At 44.0% G+C, this 21,131-nt stretch overlaps 1 protein-coding gene across 2 annotated transcripts in view; it reads right to left on the bottom strand.

Moving 5' to 3' along the window:
- The window catches only part of bcl2l1 (BCL2 like 1), a 33,899-nt gene that overhangs the window by 9,451 nt on the left and 3,317 nt on the right, over positions 1–21,131 (bottom strand). For both annotated transcript variants that reach the window (XM_085781090.1, XM_085781091.1), the window contains exon 2: positions 19,832–20,586. In XM_085781090.1, the coding sequence (XP_085637216.1) occupies positions 19,832–20,386 (555 nt within the window). In that variant the 5' untranslated portion in view covers positions 20,387–20,586. The remainder of the gene's footprint in view (positions 1–19,831; positions 20,587–21,131) is intronic.

Genomic DNA, 21,131 nt, shown 5'->3' on the forward strand with positions numbered 1-21,131 from the left:
GTGATGGTGACTGACACCTGTAAAACAGACATGTCAGGACATGATAATACAGAGGAAATATATCATGAGGCAATGTATTGATTATGTGGTAGTGTGAGGCAGTGTAAAGGAGTGCCTGTTCAAACACTGGTGAAACCTCAACATTAAAGTGGATGTCTGGTTCTGTTCTAGCAGAAGGAGACACAGATCCTCCTGAGTTCACTGTTCAGACACTTGACTAATTGTTAAATAAGAATGTGTTTTGCAGCTTTGATACATAAAACATAAATTGCAGGTCTCGTCTAGATTAGCTTAGACTTACATGAGTAAGACCCATGATTCTTCTTGGAAATATTCAAACATTAAAAATGTTACCGAAAGAGCTGTGGTTGAAACATTTACCAGAACCCCCCCCACCACCATGTGTCACATGTTACAGTGTAAATTAGCAGCCAGGGCTGACTTCAGCTGAGAAGCTGCAGGTTTTACAGCAGCAGCAGCAGCCAGGTTCATTATATGTGTCTGGAAGAGTCCATGTAGACCAGAGGCAGAGGAATGGCTGTATAGTTTTGTTATTGTCAATAAACAAAGCATTAAAACCAACGGTGCTTATGATATAATTTAAAAACATCACAAATATAAGTATTCAGGCAAAAAAAAAAGAAAAAGAAGGAAACTGTGCATTGGATGGGGACTATTTTCATCCGCGGATTGATATACACTTGCATATACACTATATGAGTATTTAATGCTGCAGGACAGTGAATCTACTGCAGCCAAGTTCATAGTGATGAAGGAACATGTCACCTAGTGCAACAGTGATGCTCATTAATAGTTTTGATGGAGCTCCATGGCCAAGGTGAAGATATAACAGATACTTTGATGTGTGGATCATACTACAGTCATTGTTGGGTTTTTCATCTTCATTTCAATTTGCAGCTGGTTAGAAACAAATAGATGACCATAAAACTTGTCCATTAAACTTATAACAAAGACTAATTATGAAACTGTAAAAGAGTTGAGACCTATTATGGTCCAAACAAAACAAGTCACATTTGGAAACAATTGTCTGATATACAATAAGGATGCAGCAGAGATGGTAAGCTATATGTTAGTAAACCAATTATGTTTGAACATAGTTTGTAGATGTTTTTCAAATGTCTTCAGTCTTTTCTTAAGCTTTCCGTCCTTGTTTCTATTTTGAAATATCTCTCCAATCCAATGCTACATAAGACTGACCTAAATAAAACTGATTAACATGCTCAATGTAGCATAAAGTCAGAATGACAGGGATCAAGCAGCATCAGAAACTGCTTACTCATATCCACCTTTGAATTTGAGTGTGTCTACCGTTTTTATCAAACAAATGTACGGCCCTTATTAAACATGTAAAGTGGTCTGGGTGATCTTTAGCTTTGATCTTGTGTTTACAGAGCCAGGCCTTTTACATACTCTTACAGTCTCAGTGACGGGTCATCACTGATTCAAATGAGATGTGGTACACAAACAAGGATGCAGACACACTCACGCAAAAAGACAAACACTGTGTTTCCCCCCCTATTCAGTTTGCTCTCTCTGATGCGTTATTGCACCAGCATAAATGTGACACAGTAAAACCAGCATTGAGTCATCTTTAAGTCTGTGACACTCCTGGAAACTTGCCCAACCCTGTTCTCTATCACAGAGTAATGAAACAAACGGCTCAGAGTTTAGATGCTGAACTCAAGAGTCACTGGCCAATCCTAAAGAACCATTTAAGCAAATTTCTAACCATTAATTGTTTGTTTATAACACCGCATGCAAACATTTCCTTTGCTGTTTCCATTAGCGGCACCAGGATGTCATGGCATTAGTTGATTTAAATATAAATGACCATGGTTACTTGTATTGTTCCTTTGCATATTCAAGCTATAAATGCTGGAAGCAGCCATCTGTCTCCTGTCTATTCAATCCATTTCTTCACTTGAGAATCAGGAAAATAAATGAATAGAAAAACTTGATTTTACCGAACGCATGAGCGCGCCGCCCCGCTTTATTTCTCTAGCGGCATTACCAGTCGGCTCACTTTGCACATGTCAAGGCAGCACTGCGGGTTTGATATGCTCAATCTCCCGTGGTCCCACCTGGCAGGTAAACCCAGTCTTTATCTGCTCTCTTCCTTTCCCTTTCACACGGTCACGCCTTTATTTCTTTATCTCTGCTCCGTTCCCTGAGGAAATCAGGTGCTAGGCAGCGGCCTGCCGAGAGCTTTCAGGCCTCGTCTCTGTTTCTTCTCTGCCTCTTTAACTTTCTCTCTCTTTGTCAGCCAGGAGGAAAAAAAAAGGATTAGCTCATGAAAGCATAAGGTTGGATAGAAGAGAGAAGGAAAGGCAGAGAGGTACTGAAAGGGCACAGGGAAGGAGTTTCGGCAGCTGGTTGCCAAGGCTACCGGCAAGCAGCTGATTAGCGTGTGTGATATGCGAGTGTGTTTTGGACCTGTAGGTCCATCTCTGGAGCTGATAAATGGCCCAATACTACATGTGGGGAAAGGAGCGTTTTAACGATCATTAGCAGCAGCTTCCCATTCATCAGCTTTGACTTGTCTGTTGCTCCAGTGTTGCACCATAACAAGCTGCACACTAAACTCCCCTGATGTTGAAACCCTCTGAGCACGACATGCACACAGACACAGAGACACACACATCGATTAACACCCAACATCCTCTTCTTTTTAGGCAAAAACGGGGCAGAAGACTGAACAAAATTAAATAACTTGAGGACACTTTGAAAAGTACACTGAGTTAATATTTGCAATCCTGTCATCATTATTATGTCAAACTGAGAGCGGGCGAGTGAGCCGACAAATCGGTTTATCTTCGTCATTATTTCAGAGTTGAGCACCACCAACGACTATTTTTAGTGACTGGTGGTTAAATGATAAAAATAAAAACAACAACCAGAAGCTCAATCAATTGGCCATATCTATTATTTTTGCTTGAAAAATTGTGCAAATCCATCAATGATCCTAAGTGTGATTGTGACTAGTCTAGATTCCAAAATGTGAGATCTGCATGTCATTGTAAAGACTTTTGTTAACGGGACTAAACCAGAGCCAGAGTTGTGAACTGGCCAGCACGCAGAGCAGAATTATCTTATCACAACATTAACACATCACATACATGTCGGCTGATAGCCATCAGGAAATTGCAGAACTGAAAAGTCAAAGATACAAAGTCAGAGAGCTGCAACCAAAAACTGATCTCAACAAGTGGAAGTCAAACTGCTAAGTTAAATTCATAAAGATTTACAGCAGTTACACTTTGAAGGGCAATGTTTGTACAGATCCAGACCAGGTTTTGCAGGCTGCTCCCTAAAGAAGGAACCTCAGACCGACGATTTCACTCCTTTTTGTCTAAACTAAATCTGAAAATCCTCCTTTAAAAAGAAAAATCCAAATGCTGTTTTTCCAAATGAACAGCTCAGTGCTTGAAAATAAAAGGAACTGACAACAGATTTACTCAGTTCTACCTGCCAGCAATCAGACCTAAATGAGGTTGAAACCCCTTGGATGAGGGTCCTGTTGTTTCTATGCAATACATATGGAACATTTTTTCTACCTCTTTCTCATATAGTTTTGAATAAATTGTTACTGATAGTGTGATGGATGTGTTGAGCATTGTTATGTTCCAATAAAAATATAATTACAAAAAAAAAACACCCTGGGGCCTGATGTCTGTATGTCATTATATGCACCGAAAGACGAATTGTTTAATTAAAAAACAATCAACATCTTCATTGCTGAGAAAAATAATTAATTCATTTATGTGATATATTTATGTAAGTGAATTTTAAAGTGGGGCTGTGTGCTCGTTCTAAAATAGTGAGCGCTCCTCTGTGTGTGTGTGTGCAACATTTGGTCTAGACGGCGCTCAGCAGAGAGACGAGGACCTCTTTCTAGCAACCTGCTGAGCATGTGACGTTCAGGCCGCACCGGCCACAAGCCCAGGCCTGGAAACCGGTTCAGTGTGATGAAACCGTGCTGCTAACAGGAAGGATGCGGCAGGTGGCATTCACATGAGAGGAATCCAGAGAATTCAGCATTGCTAACTAGAAACCTCTGGTACAAAGCTGACATAGACTCCTCCCCAAGGACACACATGTATGAATGTGTGTGGGTGTGTGTGTCTGAACAGCAGTGACTTTACAAGAGTAATCTAGATCAAGCAGCTTTGAGCTAGTGTAACAATGTGGAAAGGGACAGGGTCAAATAGAAAGTTACAGAAACTGTAACAGGCCATGCTCTGTCTGGAGCTGGATATAATGAGAATTAATGAGTCACCAACGGTGGCAGTCCTTTATGATGACACATAGAGATGTGGTTATGGTTTCAATATTTCTGCTTCCGGAGTCTGGCTCCCAAACTTGTACTTAAAAATCTGGCAACTTATGACACATGTAGGTGTCATGATACTGTATTTAAAACATGTGAAACTGTTTCAGTGTCCTAACCTTTATGTTTTGAATTCCATACACGTTTGTTATGAAGCGTATATCTGTATATCTGTGGTGAGGGAGTGGGCAGTGTGTCTGAGTCACATCTGCACAGTCATCAATGTACAGACCTTTTGTCTGCGAGTGTATGTTGTCCATTTCTCTTCTAGACTAAATCTAAGGCAGACGTTCCAGCAAGAGACTGACAATTATTTATAATGAGACAATACATCAAGTGTATTTCCACGTCCTTGAGAGGGCTGTTTAGAAATGAAGGCAATATTATAGAAGAGTATTCTACGGGATCATTTATCTTGTGTGACACTGATTCACAGAAACTCAATAAAAGGGAAACATTTAGAGAGGGATTAGAGACCCAAAAGGGAGAAAGTAAAGGATGTGTGGAAAGTTAAAGGGAAAGCTGTGAGAGTTCACCAGCAGCCATGGATGGACTCAGAGCCTGGTGGTGCCAGAAAGTCACATGGAGACGGCTGATTTAAAAAAACGTCATCTGTCCTGGCTGTCGCTGAGCAACGCTTCCTGTAAGTTGCGACATTTGGGATGTGTGCATGCAAACACCGCATGGCCTTGTGCACAGTGCACACACACACACACACACACACACACACACACACACACACTGTTCCTGAGCCCAGAGTACAGCATGATACACAACACTTCAAGTATTTCTTTCTGCTAATTGGGCGAACCGACAGTGGAATCCATGTGACCGGTCTGTAAACTCTGTTTACGGAGCAACACAAGGTGACACGATGTTCTGGCTGGTGAAACAAGGTGATGTCATCTCACCAGAGAGAGGTTAAAGCTAGTACAGTGAGTAAATGTGATTTGTCCTGTGACCTCTGTGTCGCATTGTGACAAACGGCCCATGAGCAGATCACAGGACCAGTGGATCAAACAGTAAACATCAAATTCACCGAGATAAACTCAACCTACCACAAACCAGACTCCATGCTGAATGACATACTGACATTTGACAAGTCAACTCCTAAACATAACCCGCAAAATTCATATTCTTTCACCTTTGCACTGCAGCGAAGATAATAAATAAATCTTGTTGACTTGTTTACTCCTTGCTCTGGCGCCTTTCACACTGAGCCCAGTTGCATCCTATTTGCTTTGATTACTCTTGAGTTATTTTTAGGACCTGATGGGAGACCATCTGTGGCAAAGGGGACTGGCCATGATCCAGAAAAAACACATACCTGTGAAGACAGGTTCCCACAGTGCAAGTACTCTAAGTTCTGTGGATTTCGTGTTTCGTGTTTCAGATGTGATCAGATGTGACGCTGATCCTTTTCCTCGTGCTCTGCTTGAACTCTGCCCCTCTCAGTTTTATCTAATGTCTGCTTTTGTCATTTGCTCTAGTTAGAATCCATTAACTGCCAGTTTGCTTGTCAACAATATTTTCGCAATCAAATTGTGTCATGGTTTGTATCTGGGCAACGTCAGAAATCCAGGCATAGGAGAACTTGCTGGAGGAAGTCCTCAGATAATCACAAATCCATGGTGGAGCTGTTGAGGCCAGTCATGAGTCAACACCTCGCTAAAGGTATGTCAAGGAGTCTGAAATCATTCTCCGGTCTGGTGAGACCAGTGTTGAAGTGTTTGGCCTGAGGAACCAAGAGCTACATCTGGAGGAAGGCAGACAGATGTGCATACAACCTCAGACTGATGCTCATGTTCACTGCTGAGCGTAGTTCAGACCAAAAGCGATATGAACACTGGAGTGAGTCTCTGGACGTCAGAATCCCTGAACATGGAGCTCAGATCAGAACATCACCTGAGGAGAGCAGTGCTGGGCGAGTACTAAAACCAGTGTTGAGAAATCTTTGTTGTTGTTAATCAATACTGTCAACATTTACCCAGTGCATGCATCAATGAAGTGTCCTGTCGAAGGGAAAAGTCGTTGATTGATCATAAATGACACCGACTGAGTTGGACAGGCTCTACCAGTGAGAGCATCTGCTGCTCCACAGGTCCACGTCAGCTAAGTTTGTAGAAACTTGTCCAAGACGCTTGCAAGTGGCACTATACTGCCAAGGCTGCTTTTACATGATCCCAAATGACGTCTGTAAATGCTTCTGTAAATTATGATTTTTGATTACTATATTGCTTTATCATTGTGGGTTAAACACTCATTATGGTCTCACTGAATGAAATCACACAGCACTGAGGACACTATCAACAGAGTCTAAATTTAGTATTAATAAAAAAATAGTTAATCTTATAACTTCCATTGATACCCACACTGCCATCGTCATCAGCATCATGTGATAATAATTACTGTATTGTACTGTATCGCTCAACGTTTTTCAAGTGGCTTAGTGGTTTCGAGATGTCGGTTTCAGCCTTTATAGCAAATTCAAATCTGTGTCCAGTTGGACAAACCAACAATGTGTGTGTCTGTTCCTCCTTCTACTGTATCAGTGTCCTCATGTACCCCACAAGCTTCATCCTGTCCTGCTCCTCCTCAAGGCCTTCCGACCCTTTCTTCATGCTCATCACATTCAACAAAGTGTTTGCAGGAGCTAGAGAGTCGGGCCAACTGCCAAAAGGTTCCATATGACCAAGCTGGGAAGGAATTACTGAAGAGCTGAGCACTGAGAAGAGAGGCCCACCACAGCAAAGGCATTTATCTGATGCCCTTTTAGCAGAAAGAAGGGAACACTCAGATTTAAAGGAATAGTTCAACATTTTGGCAAATTGGCCCATTGACATAATAATCCCTATAGTTTTAGGAGTAGGTTCGTTACCTTTAATTGTTGGTGCAAGCTATTTTTAGAACGGCGGAGCAGAACCGCGAGCTGCTCAGAGCTACGCTACGGAGGCTAATAGGATTTCTTGGTTTCCCTCATCAAACTCATCAGATACACAATCCAACAACTCCAAAATGCTCTTGTGGACAAGTTGTGACCTGCACATTCACCACGCTATGAGATAATAACGGAACGTTGCTAGACGGAGTTGTTTTCGAGGCAAATGCAGAGACTGCTTGCCGAAAAACTGCTCCCGATGGGAATGTGCATCAGCGGTTTTGCATGAATATACCTCGAAAACAACTCCGTCTCATAACGTTCGGTTATTATCTCATAGCGTGGTGAATGTGCAGGTCACAACTTGTCTACGAGAGCATTTTGGAGTTGTTGGATTGTGTATTTGATGAGTTTGATGAAGGAAACCAAGAAATCCCATGAGCCTCCGTAGCGTAGCTCTGAGCAGCTCATGGCTTGGCTCGGCCGTTCTAAAAATAACTTGCACCGACAATTAAAGGTAACAAACCTACTCCTAAAACTATAGGGATTATGTCAATGGACCAATTTGCCAAAATGTTGAACTATCCCTTTAACAGATTCTACTTGAGCAAGTGACAAGAGCAGATGCTGGGTAATTCAACGAGGGGCAAAGTCCCGGCGAGATACTGAGAAAATGATCGAGACCCCATCCAATCCAAAAAAGATGGACCACTCAAGCAGCCAAACAGCAGAAACGCACCCACTGTGAAAGAAAATATGAAAAATACATATTACACTTGCTGAGCCCTGAAGAGGAGAGCATCCTTTTGGATCGTGATGCTTAAAAATGTGCATGTTTCATATAGCTGGAATTATTCTTCCATTGCTCATGAAGCTGTTTTACATTCAGGTCTCTGAATAAATGGGATTTCTGCTCAGCGTATGGTTCCTCTCTACTTCTCTTTCTGATTCACTGCTGGGAGGGAGAAAACATGGCATATTAAATGACGGGTTGACAGGGAGCAGTTCTACGCAGATAAGACCCAAACTATCGGGATTTTGAAACAAGCGCGGGGTCAAGTGGGAGAGTTTGAGAGACAGTGCTGTGATGACACTTTACTCATTCTACTCGTTCTTCTTCTGTATCATCACAATGATGAATGAACTGGACTTCAGCCAGAAAGGAACTGCTCAAATTATTAATGTGCATCTTCACAAGTGCAGCAATAACAACTTGCATGGTCCATTGGATCTATTGTTGAGCTATTTCCCAATCTTATTAACACCACAGTCTTTTGTCGATCACTGCAGGAACTGGTTTGATGGATAATTTTCAAGTAACAGGAAGGAAGCTGCGTAAATGAGGAAATTGAATCATTAAAACTCGCCTCAGATGTGACACTTGATGGTGTTTGTGCCAGTATCAGTGTGTACTCTTTCTTCTCTTTCTGAACCTTCAAGTGGGCTACATGTGAGTGTCTACATCTCTGTGTGTGTGTGTTGAGCCGGCGGTGAGGCCATGAATTAAAGAGGAGATTAATGAGTCAGGACAAGGAGGCTCAGACTCCAATCTGTTCCCTGCCCCACTCTGGGGGGGTGTTTCTCTCTACAAACCCCCATTCTGTCAGTAAACACACACATGCACATGCACACACACACGCATTATGTATACACTGCTGACACGCAGCAGGAAAGGCCAAGGACTCACTCACTGAGTGTGTACGTCTGACAGAGGGAGCACATGTTTAAGGAAAGTGTGAAGACATGAGTAGGAGAGCGGAGACACGCAGCTGAGGTGGAGAAGACAGAGACGGTCTTTGACTGAACGTCTTCAACGTTATAACCCTCCACCCTCTGGGCCGTCACCCCACCCAGACACCTCACCATGACCCTGAGACTTGCCATCTGCCTGGATGGGAGAATGTAGGCAAGCAGGGACAGAATGAAAGACACCAAACACACACACACACAGACAGACAAGGAGAAGGACAGAATAGGAAATAATAATAAAAAATAAGAGGAAAGAAAGCTATTGAAAATGACTCGAAACTGAAAGGGGGAAACCCAGGAGGAGAGAAATATGTGAAAAGAGGAGTTTCTTTGATACTACACTTCCCCTAGCTTACTGTATATCTTCACAAACTTTGATGACATGAAAAAAAAAAACTTAATTCCCCAGGATCACTTGAGCAGAAGATGAGTATCTACAGGCCGTGAACCAGTCCTCTTTCTATTAGCGCCTCTGTCTTATTCCAGAGCCACGGATGATATCTTTTGTCTTTAATGCTTTGCTCCCTTTGCCATTCAAACAAGCCTGTGATATATATAACGACGATGGCCTTGATGCTCTTTATCATCATTTAGTCCCTGTGCTGTATGAGATTGGGTGCCACATTACCATGAAATACTCATCAAGCCTCCCTACCCACCCCTCAGCTCTCCCACTTTAATACATGCCATGAGACTCACTAATCCCATGATATGCCTCATAATCTGATCACAGATATGAGCATAGAGAGAGAAACAGAAAAGAGAGTGGCGAAGGGATGGATAAAGAGAGAGAGGGATGGAGGGGAATGAAATACAATCAGAGGAGAGGAGAGGGATGCAGACAGATGCTTACTGTAGGTCTGTGTGAAGACAGAAGGTGGAGAAAATGAAAAAAGAATCTGTCACAGGAGGAGGTGTAAGGATGTGGGCTGGAGTAGAAAGGTAAAAAAAAAGGGAGGACGAGCACAGACAGAGGGAGAGGGGAGAATGAGGAGGAAGATGGAAGGAGGAGGAAGAAGAGGGGGGGGCCCTTGCTCGTGACCTGATTTCACCACTAAGCCTCGGAGAGAAGTGGAGCAGCACGTAGGCAACCAAACGTTGCAGCATCTTCACTCTGCTCCACAAACATACAGCTGTTCAGTTGGTGCGGTGTGTAGGAATCAACCACCGTATCGTACGTGCAGTGTAACCTACTGGCCTGCATACGGCGTCCTCGTCTAGCTGAGTCACCAGCCTCCTCTTCCTCTCGTCTGCCTTCCTCTCTGCCATCTGCACCGGGCCCCGTCTCTCTATACCCTTGTCTTCTTCTGTCCCGTCTTCTTTGCACTGCCGGATACTTCCAGGGGGAGGGTGAAAGGGGTTTGTGGCACATAATGGTGCACTAAAGCAGAAGTCGGATGTCTACCAGTCTGGCAAAGCTGCTCTAATAGCTTCGCACTCTGCGGTGTCCTGGCAGTATAGACACACACGCTCATCTATTACACAGCTGGATATCTGTGCTGTATACACAAACAGTGTCAGGGTATGGTACATACGGACGTCTCGCCACTGTGGCACCAGAGTGTGTGTGTGGGTTCATAAATGATCAAGAGATTCAGATGCGGTCTGAATCCTACAAATGTGGTCGTTAAGAGTCTGTATTGATGTCTCCCTGCTTTGTGTTCCCCTTTGTGCACGTATGAGGCTCTGGGGCTACAGGTCTTCCCTTTCACATGACCACTGATGACAGGAAACAGACAGAAGATGTAAACACACACGACAAAACAAACAATAAGCAGCAGTACTGTATTTTAATGCTATTATCATCATGTCACACCTGTCATAATGTCTGAGCCGGGCACAAGCCTCTTGTACAACACTAAAATCTGTACAAGTAATCTATCATCAGGCTGTGAAGGTACTGTCAAGAAGACAAATGCTCATCATCATTGTCTCAGCTAGGGTTGTTCCGTATACCGGTACTAGAGTGGTACCGCCGGGGTACTGACGCATTTAAAACGGTACCATACTGCGCTTAGATGGGACCGGTACTTTCCTTTTTGCGCCGCCGGCAGCGGTGACGTCGCCACGTGAAGTCGCCGCATTGTAATTTGAGCCGCAGCGTCCTACCGTTACAGCGCCACCTGTCCATGTGCCTGTGTTTGTGTGTGTATCTGTGTGTGCCAGCGCGCGCGCGAGAGAGACGGGCCGCCACAGATTCGTTAATTAATGCAAACACTGCTGGTTGATGAGTTTCGGTTTTACCGCGCACCACCACTTGCACGCTCTCTCTCTCTCTCTCTGTGAGTGAGTGAACACAGCGAAGGAGCGCTACGTGGAGATGAATTAACGGAACGATATTGTGTTGATGGGGGGAGGGGCACAGAATCAATTTGGTCTACGTATGGGAAACAATAGGTCTGTGTTTGAGTAACATGAACGTTTGTGTTTCATTCTATAAACTACTGATAACAATTTCTCCCAAAAATTACAACTGGTCAAAATAACAAAAAAAGATGCAGTGTTTTCAGACTTCAAATAATGCAAAGAAAACAAGTTGATATTCATTTTTAAACAGACCACTAATGTTTTTATTTAGGAAGAGTTCAGATTAATATAGATGGAAATTTAATCCTGCAGCAGAAGTAACTGTTTACGGATTTACTGATTACTGATGCATATGTTATAGTTCTAAGATTTTCTATTAAAATAAAGCCAATAATGACATTTTTTGTGTTCTCTTTTTGTTTGGAAAAGTACCGAAAAGTATCGAAAAACATGTTGGTACCGATACCGGCACCAAAATGTTGGTATCGTGACAACACTATTCTCAGCATTACAAATTACTGAGCTGGGATCATTTTGTTAAATTCAAAGATGCCTGTCTTACCTATAAGATCCTACATGACACCCCCCCCCCCCCCGACTGTGTACTTGAGAGCTGCTCACACCTGGAATATTCTTCCAGCACAGCTCAGGGAGTATGACACTTACCTTTCTTTTAAAATAAATTTAAAACTATGGTTGAGAGACCATCTGCTCTGAAACTGTGATGTATATACTGTATACAGTGTATATTTTATGGACTGTAATATATTGTATTGTAATGTATTGTATTTTATAAGCAGGCATAGTAGTGTTTTTTAATGCATTTTAATTATTGTAGTGCTCAAGTCACCTGCCCAGACTACAGTTGAAAATTAGCCAACTTGGCTAAACCGTCATGTTTACAGAAATGTTTATTAATGTGCACTGTCTCTGTATATTTTAAACCAATAAACTAAACTAAAACACATAGAGGAGAGTTAGTTTTTGTGTTTTCCAACCTTTTTCCTGTACAGAGCTGATCAGCAGAGGATTTATCAACATCTTGGACGCTGCCTCGTACCCAGATCACATGAGGGGAGGTAAACAGCGCCATGCCAGGATTAATTACCTTTGCTTGCTTCATGTGCTAAGGAGAAATATGCCCCGACATGTGTTGACACACAACAACTATCACAATGAATTACCTTCAAATTTACAGATAATTAACTCGCATCACTCCACTTGTGCAGTTTGGTTGTGTTCTTATGCCCTCTGCACCGGGCGTGCAGCAGCCGTCTGCTTCCACACAACAACAGTTTGAGTGTTTCTCCTCAAAGGCAAACAAAAGTCTGTATAAACAAGGACACACGTGCGCTCGCTTTAACACAACCGACACATCCTCGATGTTCTCATCACGGACCTGGGGGCGACTGAATCATACAATCTGTTCGCAGCCATTTTCAAACTGTGACTGACACACACACACACACACACACACACACTGCTGAATACCGACACATGCACGTACATACACGCATCTGATGTCACAGATCCTGAAAAACTAGTGCCAGAGCGCGGAAGCACGCGGACAGAAAACAAAGGGGACCGTCCATGGTTGAGCAGCTACATTCATATGAAAACATTCAAGAGATCAATCTGCATAGAGCCGCCCACCGCACAAGAGGCGTTTATTGACAGCGCTGGAACAAAAAGTGGCCGCCATTGATCCAATGCAAAGAGGGTGTGCGGGAGCATTGTCTGTGTGTGTGGCTTTTATATGAGTCACAAGTTAAAGAATGAGACAATGACAAAAGTCGCTTCTGGATCCGTCGTCCTTTTCAGCGACACGGCTTCGACACACCTGTGCGGGCACAACTAAAAAGCCAGTAAAGCAAATTCCTATATGTGTGTGAGAGTGTGTGTGATAGAGTGTGTGTGTGTGTGTGTGGCCACAGGTCCTTTGTTTGAGGTAGTCACATGACTAGCCCGACTTGCCGCCGTCCCCTCCCCTCAGCAGCGCGCCACTATACAATAAAACCTCCTAATGTATGAGACGACAACACTGCGCACCAGAAGTGTTGACAAACAAAACACATGTTCATGTTCATGGAAACTTTGCTTGATGAGCAAAAACACTGTCCTTAAAACACAAACCCAGACGGCTACGGAGGAAAAAACAACACATCTCTCCTAATTAGACACACGTGAGCCATTAGCGATGAAGGGAGGAGGAAGAGGATGGCTGGATGAGAGATGAGAAAGGAGTAAAAGAGGGATGAAGGCGAGGATGAAGAGAAGGTGGCAGATGCACGGGCGGGTGCGTGGGGGGTGGTGAACGGGGATCAAGTCAGAGGGAATCGATAGTGCTGACGACTGTGTTATGAGGGTCCATGTGTGTTTGTGTGTGTGTGCTTGATTAACAAAACTGACAAACATGGGAAAAAGGTCCGGAGCGTTGTTACACAGGGTCGTCTGCCAGGTTGTCGCCATGTGTAGCATCTGTGACCTGTAATGCATTTATCTGCTATAATCTGTGGCGTCGACTAGAGGACTAGAGACAGATGGATGCAAGGATGGGGGGAAAGGAATAAAAATGAGAAAGGAGGAATGGAGGAAGGGCATACAAGGTGGAAAATAAGGGAGCAGAAAAAACCATAAAGAGAGTTGGGGGGGTAGAACGATAAGGGACAGAAATCGATTGACAGCACCGGGACGGGTGCAAGTAGAGGAGATGGTAAGGACACGGAGTGAAAGGCAGGGAGATATATGGAAGATGAAGGGGTTGGGGGGGGTGTGAGAAGAATAGAGAGAAGGGGGCGGGCTGGATAGGTCCCATGGGGGAGATTTCCTTCTTCGATAGGGCAGTCTGACAGACGACTCTGTGGATCTAACTGCCTATCCTATGTGCATGTTAATTACAGAGAGAGAGAGAGAGAAGGTGAGGGAGAGAGAGAGAGAGAAAGAGACGGTGAGGGAGGGAGAGACAGAGAGAAAGTGTGTGAAGGAGAGAGCAGGAGGGAGACAGAGAGAGAGAGAGAGAAAGAGTAAATAAGTCTGCCGGGGAAAATGACACAAAGGAAGCTCAGGTGTTTTCCTTGTCAAAACAAGCCAATGGATTTACCCTCCATGGGCCTTTTATTACAGCCTCAATATCTAACCCACTTTACAACAGTCTTTATAACAGTGTGTTTATAATCACACAAACACAGCAGATAAATACACTGTTACCTGTATAAAGTCTATGTTTTTTGTTGTTCATAAGTACCACCACGAAAAAAGGGCAAAACAAACAATTCACTGGCCCGTCCCTTCTCTATATTTCTACTGGCTGTGCAGTTGTTTTTCTCAAACAGCTGGGCACTGTAACGTCTGTAAACTCCGTAAACATCAGTGATGGTCCAGCGAGAATATCCAGCAGGAGGAGTGTGTACAGTTTTTTTTGTCTTCATGGTAAAAACTGAAGGTGTTGATTTTGGGGATATCTCTGAACATACAAATACGATGTGGTAATAACAATGATACTAATAATTACTGTTATTATTATCAGTTAGTGTTAGACTTTTTTATAGGATTTGTAGAAAATCTAGCGAGCAGGTGAAGAAGAAGAAAACTGGACGATTCAAATGGACATTTGTTCTGTTCTGTCGTTACCTTTTTCTTGACCTTGCCGAGGCCGTCAACACCATAAAGCAGCACGACTGAGCTAACGCCCCCTCTGTACTGGATACTGTACCATCCACATCCAGCTCCAGCCAAGCTTCCCCAGACCGCAGCAGCGTGATTCTTCTAAATGAGTTAAGCCTTTATTAGTCTGTCAGAGGAGGAAAAAAAAAACATTGTTTCCCCCAGTAGCAGGTCGAGATATTATTCATCTATAATTGGTAATAACCCCCGTACCCCCACCCCGAGGCGGCTCAATCTCCACTGAGTAATCACTGCCATCGCCTGCTCTGCTGGAAACAGCATTATTAGGTCGATGGCAGTGTCTCTACCGCTGCTGTCTGCCAAGGAGGTTTATTATCTGACAATATATGGCTTCACTCCTGCGCTTCCTTTAAAACCTTGGGCTGTGGAGCCAGAATCTGGCTGAGCATATTTACCCCAGGTCCCAAGCTACCATCAAATATCTCAGCATCCCGGGCAGTGGAGGCTCCAAAATAAGCTCCGGCGGGGATCGTTTAGGCCGAGGCTTTATCAGCAAGATTTGTTCTGCTGAGCAAAACACCTTTCACTTCTCAATATCCAACTGTCGCCTGGACTATTTCAGCAGCTCAAAAAGCCTGTCTTACCAGGTGTCTTTATGTGTAGCAGTGTTTACATGGACATAATGCTGTGTGCGTGGGTAAAGAGAACAATAGCTTTTCAGCAGCATGACCTCCTCTTGGAACTAGCGTTCACGTTAGCTTTATTTGGTAACCATGTTTTTTGGTTTTGTTTATTATTATAGAGGATGAAACCCGCTAGGGCTGTTCTATATTAGGTTTTAAGAAATTACTTTTTCTACACAACCTTTTGAAATATGAGATTGTGTGGTATGTTTGTTTTTCTTGGGATTAACTCATTGAAACCAATACTGACCAGTAAACAAAACTGTCAAAATGTGTACACTAATGAGGAGTACAGGAAAATAATCGCCAGATTACCAGATCAAATATTTTGTCTACACAATGTAATATGTGATATTGCAGAATCTGTGCCTATTAGACAACTGATTGCCTCAGCTTTGGGCAGAATGGTGCATTCAAGTACAGGGTACTGCTTCGTTAATAAGGTGTCAGCTTATGAATGCTACACTGTTTTTGTTTCTTCTATTTTTAAACATTACATTATGAAGATCAGACAGATCTGTAAATTCCCCAACTTCTGGGAAACTAATCATGCAAATCACTTCAGAGAAGAGCTCCAAGACAATCTTACATCATCCTGTCACATCGGATGTTTTTTTTTCTTATTACACTACCACCTACAAGCAAAACTTTCTCCTCCTCTCTACTTTATCACAACCCTGCAAAATAAAAAAGCAAATGGTAAAAAGTTGTGTAGAAACGGTCATGATACATACAGATTGATGGTTGGGAGAAGAGGGGGAGAAAGTGACCTTGCTGCCGCTAAGAGCAGACTAATATTTCATCAGCTAACACTGAGGGAACACCTGCCTCACAGCTACACTCAGGTTCCAACATCTGCCAACGGCTCTGTGCTTCATCCCTGTGAGGAGGCGTCAGGGGAGGGAGGGAAGGAAGAAAGAGGGAAATAAAAGACAGAAAGAAAGAAAAACAACAAAGTCTCTTGTGGGTTTGCTGAGAGACTGTGGTACATTCAAGGGACTGTCTAGATTGGCTTTGAACCGACAAACCACATGAAAGGGAGAAACTCAAGCTATTGTGACAAAGAGAGGGAAAAGCAACTGATAGAAATGATATGACTCCACCGGTAATCCACCTACTGAACTACATCTTCTGCTGCTCGCTGGGACTACCCCTGTGGCAAGCTGTGGCACCTTATGAAGAACTGACATGGGACACAGTGCTCTCCCCTTCAGCGCCAGGGAAGCACGGCAAAATAAAAGCGAATTACATAAAGCTGTGAGGAAAAAGAAGTGGCATCATGTGCTCGAGAGAATGTTAATAATAGAAGGAGAAGTGAAACCGTCACAACAGGATTCTGGTGCACGCCGGTCCATTCAACATTTCTGATGAAGTCATTCACTTCTCCAAGCCGAGGTTACCCTGACATGCAAGCCACTAACCACAAGCAGCTACATCATGCTGTTCGATAACTCATTGCTAAGTCAACTGCCTTGTCTGAGGGTGTAAATGTGTTTGTTTGACTGTGGGTGAGACTGGATCACTTTGACTACATGACATCAAAGACACATGTAAGATGGGATTTCTGTGCTGTGCTGCCAGTAAGGCTGTCAGGGGTTATTCTGAATTCTATTATGTGTTGAGTTTTTTTTAAATATTCGACTGTAAGAATAAATAAATGAACAAACAAGCGGCACTTCCGCAGCTGTCTGCTTTGGCCAAGGCTGAATGTATTAGATGACAGACAGGACTGGAGCCGCTCAATGATATTTTCATTGAGTGAAAATAAATGCCAGTCAAAATGAGAAAATAGCCCGTGTTGACAGCAGCAGAGAGATCACAACCCAACCCGGCTGCAGAGACAGTTGAGGCACCAGCTTGGAAATACTTCGGATTTTTTGACAGTAGTTGGCAAAATAGTGGAAGCACAAGATTAAATTGCATTAAAGCTCTGTAACAATTAGGCAGCCGCTCCAGCATCATCAACCTGAGGGCACATGTACAAAATATGAGTATGATGCTCACCACTCCACCCAAACAGTCATGTCTTGAGTCATGTTTCACACCGCCCGTCACACGCTCACTGTGCAGCACCAGAGGCTTACATGAAGAAACCTGTCAGCAGGTGGAACCAAGGTGCTGAATTCATGTCTGAGAAATGATGACGGACAGAATCGTAGGAATCTACAGCAGTACCTCAGACAAAATACGAGGAATTACCCAAAGACAAAGATGTGGCTCTTGCCACAGATGGGCAGAACTCCCTAGCAACAGCATCCTATGTCACAGTAACAACCCACTTCGTTTGAGATGATTGGAAAATGCAGGACTCCGTACTCAAGACAAAAGGAGCTCAAGAAAAGCCACACTGTAGAGAATGTAGGTTAATGCATTCAAGACATCTTGGACATCAGTAGGAATCTGAGACTGTCATTACAACGGACGATGCTACCAAATCAAGCCAATGCAGTGGAGATGGACTTTTCAAAACGGTGAATAAATCATGTACAGCGTACCACGGCATGGTCTGCCCGGTTGGATATCCTTCTAGGTACGCTGCTCAGCCAATGGTATGTCGGTTTCCATAGGATCAACCCTTGACCTGGTGTTATACAGCACTGCAGTGACTATAAACAGCCCCTCCCCTCGCTCCCGCTCTCCTTCATACCATCAAATGGCGGGCACAAAGGAAAAGAGCTGACCTTAACTGTCCTGGAAGAGTTCACTGTACTACACACACACACACACACACACACACACACACACACGCTTGTGATATACAGGACCAGGGCGCCTCACTTTAAACTGACCCCGGAAAAAAAACAAAAGAAAACATGGAGCTTTCATCTGCATGCAGCTGTCTTGGAGAACATAACAGACGAGTGGACAAGGGGCAGAGGAGGAGAACAGAAATGGACAGATAGGGGGGGAAAAAACAGCCAATCAACTGACCGGAGTAAAACAAAGGGCTATCTGTAAAAGCCCTGGACTTCATCCCACCCTGTGATGAGAGAACTTCGATCCCCAGGCAGAGAGCTACAAAGCCCTGATGTAGCCTGTTAAGCTCCCACTTCGATTCAGCTCATTGAGCTCCATGCTGCTGATCAATTAGAGAACAGCTGAACCAGCTGCTGACCACACAAACATACATGATGTTTTTACCGTTTAAAGCACAGATGGTTTTCCAAATGCTGTGCGGTGCCTTTTTTTCTGCTCCATTATTATTATTATTATCATCATATCTGAACTTTTATCTCCTCCACTGCCCACAGATCCAGCCCCACCCCTGTGCCATGTCATAATCTCATGGAGGCTGATAGAATTTAAATGTAGTCATACGGGCATATCTGGGGCCACCTGCATAAGCCAAGTCACAACAAACATTAAACAAAGAACTACCGGTATGTTCTAAGTTCATAATTAAATGGGCTGATGTGAGCCTCTATCAGGCGTATCAGTATCAGTATCTTACCTATTGGCCAAGAACCAATGCAAACACTTTTTTTGTGCCTTCAAACTTTGCAGGTGAACTGATAACTGTCTGGCTTTAATTTAGATATAACGCCCTTCATCGGTTGATCCACTTGCTTCCCTGTTTGTGCTTCCCTCATTTATCTAGGTTTGCTCCACACAACTGCAGGACTGACAAGTGTGTAATTATTCACTGTAGGCTTTAGACCTTTTCCTAGTTATTTTTATTCATTGTATTAACATTTCCAAGAGTTCACCACAGTGCTGCGCTGATGACAAAAGTAATTTATTGTCAAATGGTAAAATGTTGTGCCTCCAAAACATCTAAGAGATACTTGTTTGTTTTTGTAAACATGGGGAATATTGGCTATTTAACTGATTATTGGGTTTTTTCCCTCCCTTACATCAGTATTGGCCCCAGAAATCTCATATCAGTTGGATCCTACTCTCAACCAATGACACGGTGTCACTTGAGGACAGTTCATGCAGATAATCAAGCCTCACTGTTCAGACAGAGACACGGCTGACCAACTGGCACATGATGCATAAAAGACATCTACAGACTTGAGCAAATCTGGTCTTAACAGCAAGTGTGATAGAGAACCACATTTTAAATCCCACACACAACCAAACCATTGTTGATACAATCAAATCGGCACAAGCCATTGGTGTCCATACACATTTCTAGAAATAGCCCTAAGCCCACTAGTCGGAGCTCATCTTGTGTTCCCCATATAACTGAACCCTGTACTGTAACACAAACAGACGGCGTTGTGTGTGTGAGAGACTCACCCATCCTCCTTGGCTCTGGATCCAGGGCTGGATGCGGTTGTCCAGGTAGACGGTCATCCACTCCACGATCCTGCCCACCAGCGGACTCATCTCCTTCTCCACGCACTCCACGCAGAGCGCCCCGCCGAACACGAAAAGCCCTATGATGCGGCCCCAGTTGAAGCCGTCCCGGAACACCTCGTCCATCACGTTTGCGAAGCTCTGGTAGGCCGTGGCCGGCGTGATGTGAAGCTGGTTGTGCAGGTCGCTGAAGGCGCGGGAGTATCGCAGCTCGAACTCGTTGGCCGAGTCCCGGAGGGCCTCTTTCACGGCGTCCAGGCTCGTCGTGGACGGCAACCGTTGCTGCCGCTGCGGGGACTCGGGACGGGCTCCTGGACTTGTGCCGTTAGAGGTCCCGTTGGCGTGCGTCTCTGTCCGCTGTTCGTCCGCCAACCCTGCCTCCCCCCCGTCAGTCCTGTTGGGAGACTCATTGAGCTCCATGTGCGTGAGAGGATAGTTTCGCTGGGAGAGTTTATACGTTATGTAGAAAACCACCAGTTCTCTGTTTTGAGACATTTTGTGTTTAAATTAGATTCTTCTCTTTGCTTCGGTCCGTCTCTGCTCCTCTGGCGGTCAGGCCTTTCCTGTGTTAAGAGTGAACACACACTGTGCCAGGCTTTCTCCCTGCGTTCAGATCACCATGGTCCACTGATATGCAGAGGACACTTGGGGGTTGAAAACCAAACCTACACAAGGCTGACAAATCAGCTCAGGCCCTGTAAAGAGACAATAATAAAAGGTCAAAGTCTGGACAGCCTATACGCATGCAGTGTGATTATATGTGTGTGGGGACGGGGGGAGTGTGCAGGGACGGCTGTAGACTTCCAAATTAAATTTGGACAGGTAGGGTCAAAGTGCATCTCTCTAATTGGGCTGTTACATATGGAGCAGATGGCATTGATATTAATGAGACGATGGTAGAGCGAATTTTTGTGTGTGTGTGTATGAGTGTGTGAGTGAGAGTGTGTTAAAGAGTGAGAGGACAAGGGACACCCAGAGAGACAAAGTGAGTGGTGGTGTGAGGAAGGTGACGTTTAGGTGAGGAGAGATCAGAGGGACAGTCTGGCCCGAGGGTCCCTGGAGACAGTGGTCATCTCCCAATCAGTGACCTCTGACCTCTAATCTGAGCTTTGAGACACTTTGTTTATCTCAGCTCCACATTGTCTTTGTTACCGTCACACACACTCACACACACACTGCTCTACTGCCACATCATGCGCTTGTGTCTCCAAATACAGTAAAAATAACTTTTCTCCAACAC

Source organism: Trachurus japonicus, chromosome 7 (genome assembly GCF_045865225.1).
Source record: "Trachurus japonicus isolate A0001 chromosome 7, Traja_1.0".
Lineage (NCBI taxonomy): Eukaryota > Metazoa > Chordata > Actinopteri > Carangiformes > Carangidae > Trachurus > Trachurus japonicus.